Raw genomic sequence first — 6,447 nt, 5'->3', positions numbered from 1 at the left:
GAACTACCCAAAACCTTATCATGATTTTATACAAAAGAATACGATACCATGCAATAGTACAGGGCCATACAACATGAAAAAGAAAAGATGAAAGAAACAAAGGAGGTTCAAAAACAAACTGCCTTTTACCTGAATCGAGCAATTTCTCTCAGTGGTCCACCAATTCCACATCCAACATCCAACACCTAATATAAAAATTAAAGCGTGAGTAAAAAATTCAAACCAAACAGAAAACAGCAAACCTAGAATTGCAGTTTCTCTGTGATCTACTGAAGTGGAAGCACCTTGTGTCCAGGCTTCAAGCCAAGTTGTAAAGCAAGAAAATGCTCATGCCGCTTTATGCTCTCGCGAAGAGACTCCCCATTCCATCTGTAAAAACAAATTAGGATAATTATGAACAACGACTTGAAAAAGTAACTGCACCATCTTGCTTGCATACACTAGGCAGAAGAGAAAGAATGGATACCTAGGCGCAAAATGGAAAGATTCCCCCCATCCAAACTCATAAAAGCTGGTAACCAGATCATAGTACTTGTTAACCTGAATTCAATACATGGTATGTTAATGTTTGCATACGCAATCAAGTCCTAGTTTAAGCTTATCAGCCCGTAAAGCTGTAAGGGAATAAGACAAAATGGCAGGTACCAGCACCATCTTATAGCCTGATGAAATTGACAACTAATCGTGCCATTGCAAGTAATGCAGATTAAGCAAGAAATAGCAAACATACAAGCACATAATCATAACTCTTAACAAAAGTTGGAAATGATCTAAAGTAAGGAATAAGGCAGCAGGTTAGAAGGGTACATTGAGTGCAAGATTGGTAAAAGTAGAGCTCTCCTTACCATGTCAGTGTAGTTGGCTTTTCTCGCTTCCTCCTTACCTCCATAAAGGACATGATATTTCTCATACCTGAATCATTAACATAATCTTTTATGACAGAATTCAATAACAGTTGCATAAATTTCAAGAGTTAAGACACAGAACTTCAAGTGATCATGCATATAATGCATGGACATGCAGTTCGATTTCTAAGAAACCAGCCAATGGTCTAGTTGAGAATAGGTATATGCATAGCTTTGCCTATTTTGTCATTAATTGCTAGCCAAGCCTAACTAAGCCCCCCTGCCCACCATATAAAAGGGAGGATTATAGTTAGAGCAACTACCCAAAACTGGAAATCTTGTATTTGACAGATGGAGATTAAACTTAGTGTACACATAAAAAGTAGTAGAAATGAAGGGTTTTTTTTTTTCTGTTGTTTTTTTTTCAGTTTTACGGTGAGGGGATAATGTAGAGAAACTGTAAGCTTGATCTGGAAATTCAAGTCATCCGAGAGGGAGATGATAAGCCAAAAATCAAGAATAGGTAAAGAGAAATTAACTTAACGTAAGAGAAAAGACTAAATCAAGCAAAAAGCTCACTCCATGCACGGAGTGGGAAAGAGACATTAAACCATTTTAATTAAGAGGAAGACATCCAAGTCGAAGCTTAGTCTAAAAAAAAGTCATTTTGTAGTGTGTTCAAGCCAATTTCTCTTTTACTTTATGTATAACCATGAATAATATATACTTTTCGACAGCAGAAAGGACATCGGTTTTTTCAATCTTGCCACCGAGACCCGAGGCGAGATCCAATGCACCAGTCTTCGACATATTCTCACTTCCACCCGCAACAAATGAAAGTTGTGCCTTTCTTTTGTTAAAAATAAGAACAAAGAAGAAAACGAAGAACAAAGTTATTTAAGATTCCATTAAAGCTTTTCGGGTTCCTCAACAAGAATCAAAGCAAGTCGACAAGAGAACAAGTTTCAGATGAAAATGTAGAAAGTGAGAGAAAAGATAAAAGGGGAAAACAAGTTGGGAAACAACGCAAAGAGCGAAAGGCTAAGAGAGTAGCAGGTGGGAGAGTGGAAAGAGAAGGGAGAGAGGGATGCTTGGTTTAAATATCTCCAATGGAAATGCTCCTTGGGAGGCCCCGACCCCATATATATACAAGGGCGGGATGCAACCTTTTTCTGTACCTACCGTCACCTTTCACCAACTTTTGACGCACCCAGAGCAGGTTCTACCGTCCCCCATTGCTGCTTTCAATTACGGATCGATTAGGCAAAATGATGCTTGCCGCTAAGCGTAAGTATTCTGTCGATTTAATCAATTCAGTTTTATCCAATTGGTCAAATTATATTCTAGAACCCAAATAACTGAAATCCATGTTTTGTTTGATGATTCGGTTGATTTTGTTAATTTTATTATTTTTATTAATAATAATGCTGATAATTTATCAATAATTTTTATAGATTAATAAAAATGATAATACTAATATATTTTATTAATAATATTTATATAATATGTTTAAATGATTAATTTTTTGATTAATTTGTTTAAATATTCCAACATAATAAATCAAACTACATAATTAATTAAAATCAAAATCGAACAAATTAAACCAACTTAACAGCATTCAATTGATTTCGATCTAAACTAAGTAATACCTTACTCATTTTTATTGGAAAATAAGGTTTTTTTTTTCCTTAAAATGAATGATACACTAGTAGAATTTTATTTAATGTTGCTGACTACTTGAATAATATACATAGTTTTTCATGAATCCATAGGCTACATAATGTGTCTCTAGGGTGCTTTTGAATCTCTATTTATTGTGCCAAACCCTACAAAAAAGTTTGAATGTCCAAAGACAAATCCCGACTCATTATTAATGACCCAAAAATGTTAATGAAAAAAGAAAAGAAATACAGGTCATGATGGGGTTGGTTGGTTGGGTTATATATAATTATATTTACAAAGTAAATAATTTGGGTTTAAAAATATATATAAATTCTTTTATCATAATAAGTTGACGTGATCACAAGACAATTGATGTGATTGATGATAATTGATGAGATCTAATTGAAAAAATAACATTTTAATTATGATTAATTTTTTGTTTAAGTTAAAAATTATTTGAGTGTTAATCAAAAATTAAAGATTCGATTAAATAAAATACATTAGAGATTTAATTGAAAAAATTAGCATAGTTCAAATTGTTTTAAGTATTTTAAGTATTTGTTTTCCATTTATATCTATTTTTTATTTTAAATTTAATTACTTTGATTAGAAAAAATGGGTGGGGAAGTAAAAGGGGTGGAGGGAGAAAAGTGACTACCGCCGTCTCTCAATTTTTATTTTTATGTGTATGAAATTTAAAAGATCTAATATTGCCTTCTCTAATATATCAAATGAATTAGTTTTGAGTAATGTAAAAAACTTAAGTTATCTTTCAAAATTAGTGTTCAGTTCGTTCCTGGTTTAAATTTTAGAATTATTTTTTTCTCTTTTATATGTATACTAAACTCTTTTATTTTTTTTTTCTGTCATGCTAAACCCTTTTATCTTTTAAATTTTTTTAGTTTTTATCTTTTTTTTCTCCTTTATAAGTATATTAAACTCTTTTATTCTTTATTCTTTTATTTTTTTTCTTTTTACCCTTTTATTTTTTTCTCATACCAAACCCTTTTATTTTTTTATTTTTTCTTTTTTTCCCTTCATTTTCCTTTTTCTTTTTTTTTCTCCTTTACATGTATACTAAACCATTTTTTTTTATTTTTTCTTTTTGTCATTCTTCCTTTTATGCTTTTTGATTTTAGAATTAAATTTCTTTCCTTCTTTTTCTTCATTATAATTATACTAAATCCTTTTATTCTTTTTTATTTTGAAATTTTTTCTTTCTTTCTTTTTTTCTTTTTTATATGTATACTAAACCTTTTTATTCTTTTTATCTATAACTTTATATAATTATTCTTTAACTAGTAACCACTCTTCATATAAAATCATGTATCTGCCACTCGGAAGTAATGTCCAGAGAAAAAGGGCTACACATCTACATGATAGCATGTGATGAAACCTTAAAAAGTTAGAATGCTTGCCCACCGTGCCTAATTCATAAATAGCTGCTATTTATAGTTTTTGCTATCATTATTAACTATCTTCTTATCTTAAATTTTTAGGTAAAAGCTAAATGCTTTTGTCAACTTGCCTAATTTCTCGTACTAAGTTCTTTAATAGAAATAAATATAGTTAAATAAGTCAGCTTCACCTAATCTTTATCGACAAAATTTTATTTTTTTTACATCTATAATTATTGTAATATTAAAAAAAAAAGGCATGGTGGAGGAGAGTTGTAAAATAATGAAATAATAATTTGAAATTACACAAACTCAAAACATTTTTATAGGTTTACTTACAATTGATTTTTTTTTTGTTATTAAAAAACAAGACAATAATTAATATACTATCTTCTTTTGCCAAAATTTGAAATATTATTTTTGAGATTTCGAATTCAAGATTTAAAAATAAATTGTATAAACTTTAATAATTTTTATTTCATAAATGAAAATGTTTATATATTCTTACATGACATAGATTTTGTTAGAGTGTGGAGTGACTTAAAAGAGTTAACAGAGGGTCGGGCGTGAGGCAGAGGAGATTCCAAAAGCAGTTTGTGAACGTGCGTTTTGGTGAGAAGTCAGTCAGTAGAAACAAGAGGCTTTGGGAATCGGAGCCGTGTCCCATAGATCTTCAAGTGTCAAGGGAGGGACACAACAGGGCAGGGTTGAGTGTCTTTTACTTCCACGACAGTCAGTAATTACATTGCATATGCTTATTTTTAAGGTAAACTATTCAACTTTTTAAATTTTAAATAAATTGATTAGTTTTTAAAATAAATGTTTTATTTAAAAATATAAATATTATAAATAAATAATATAAAAATTAAAATATTTTTTATTAATTTTTTTAAAATATTATTATATTTTTTTATTAATTTTTAAAAAATATTATTATATTTTTTTAAAGACGGATGCTCTCCAAAGGAAGGGAGTACCGGCCGTGCTCTTCTATATTTTTAATTAATAAAAATTAATATAAATTATATAATATTAATTTTTAAAAATAATAAAAATTAAAATTATTATTTTAATATTATCACATCATTAAACTAACAAAAACAATAATAGTTTATTAATACTTGGACCTATATATTCAACCAGAGATATTTTTTTCAGAACAAAATGTTTATTTTAAAAATTAATAAATTATTTAAAATTTTAATTAAAATTTTAAAAAATAAGATATTTTATCTTTATTTTTATTTTGTAATAAATCATAGAAAATTGTCAAACTTTACCTTTTAAGCAAGAAGATCATATATCAATAAATAAGTCAAATATTAGAGTGTAAATATTATTTTTTTAAAAAAATTAAATTAAAATATAAAATATAAGAAATTATATTAAAAATAAAAATATAAAAATAAAATAAATTACATGATATTAAAAATGTATTTAAATAATAATATTATATAAAAATTAAAAATAAAAAAATAAAAAAAAGCATGCATGAATAAGCTATGGGACCTGACTGTTTCTTTCTAGTTAGTTAGGTGCATGAAAGCCAAAGCACTGCCAATGGCAGTAACTATGGGAAAATGGTGGGTTTGGCTTAGATATGTTGTCGGGAGTAAGAGCTGAGCATGCATGAATCTAATTCTTGTATCCTCAGTTTGTGACATTTCTCTGCGTATATGTAATCATAGATGGTGTAAAAGAGCTGCTGTGATTGTATCACTGTTGCCTGAATTACTTTAAAAAATTTGAAGTTTTCTTCTTCAAAGGCACGGACAATGACAACAATGACATCTAGACTATAAAGGAATTTAGAAATTTTTATAGTTGATAGAAACTTAAATGTTTATGTTATTAAAACATAACATTTTTCTTACTCTTGATATTTTTGTTTTTAATTTTGTGTTTGCTTTGATGTTTTAAAATACTCTTTTTTTTTTTTCAAAGATACAACTCTTTCATCATTTTATCTAAAAGACATCTTTTCATTTTACAAAATACATCTTTTAGATAAAAATATTATTTTAATAATCATCTTATGAAAAGATAATTTTTTATACTTAACTTTTGAGTATCTTTTTAATATGTTTCATAAATTTTAGATGTCATTTTACTAAAAAATATAATTATTCATATGAAAACTTAGATTATAGACACATTATATCACTTTACCAAATATAATCTTTAAATTAAAATAGCTTTTCATCGTAAGTAACTTTTGAACTTGAAAATACACCAACATCTACCGATCAAAATGGTGCGGTAGGTATATAATTTTCATAACTGTCAAATGGACTTGCTTGAGCTTACTCAAAAGCATCCTGACCTCGCAGGTATATAATTTGTCACACTCCTTTGAAAATTGTAATGTGCCAACTGCGTGATTCATCTGTGTTTCAGGATTGAAAGGGCAGTCAAATAGAAGGTTTATTTACCTATTTTGACTATTATTTGTCTCCGGTGTTTGTATGCTCGAGAAAGCAGTGGGGAAAGAGGGCACATCTTAATTCATTATCTTTCTTTTTCCGAAATTATTTGTGCTTTGG

At 28.5% G+C, this 6,447-nt stretch overlaps 1 protein-coding gene across 1 annotated transcript; it reads right to left on the bottom strand.

Moving 5' to 3' along the window:
- Positions 1 to 116: 116 nt before the first annotated feature.
- Positions 117 to 1,950, bottom strand: LOC110413503 (cycloartenol-C-24-methyltransferase 1-like). Its single transcript, XM_021424341.2, has 5 exons — positions 1,573 to 1,950; positions 846 to 912; positions 467 to 540; positions 285 to 369; positions 117 to 185 (listed from the first exon to the last, which is right to left on the bottom strand). The coding sequence occupies exons 1-5, from the start codon at positions 1,653 to 1,655 to the stop codon at positions 126 to 128; spliced, it is 369 nt and encodes a 122-aa protein (XP_021280016.2). The 5' UTR covers positions 1,656 to 1,950; the 3' UTR covers positions 117 to 125.
- Positions 1,951 to 6,447: the final 4,497 nt, after the last annotated feature.

This window comes from Theobroma umbraticum, unplaced genomic scaffold (genome assembly GCF_002168275.2).
Source record: "Theobroma umbraticum cultivar Fairchild unplaced genomic scaffold, ASM216827v3 scaffold_4.1, whole genome shotgun sequence".
Classification (NCBI taxonomy): domain Eukaryota; kingdom Viridiplantae; phylum Streptophyta; class Magnoliopsida; order Malvales; family Malvaceae; genus Theobroma; species Theobroma umbraticum.
The sequence above is the reverse complement of the archived record's forward strand: the minus strand, read 5'-3'. Positions and strand labels throughout refer to the sequence as shown.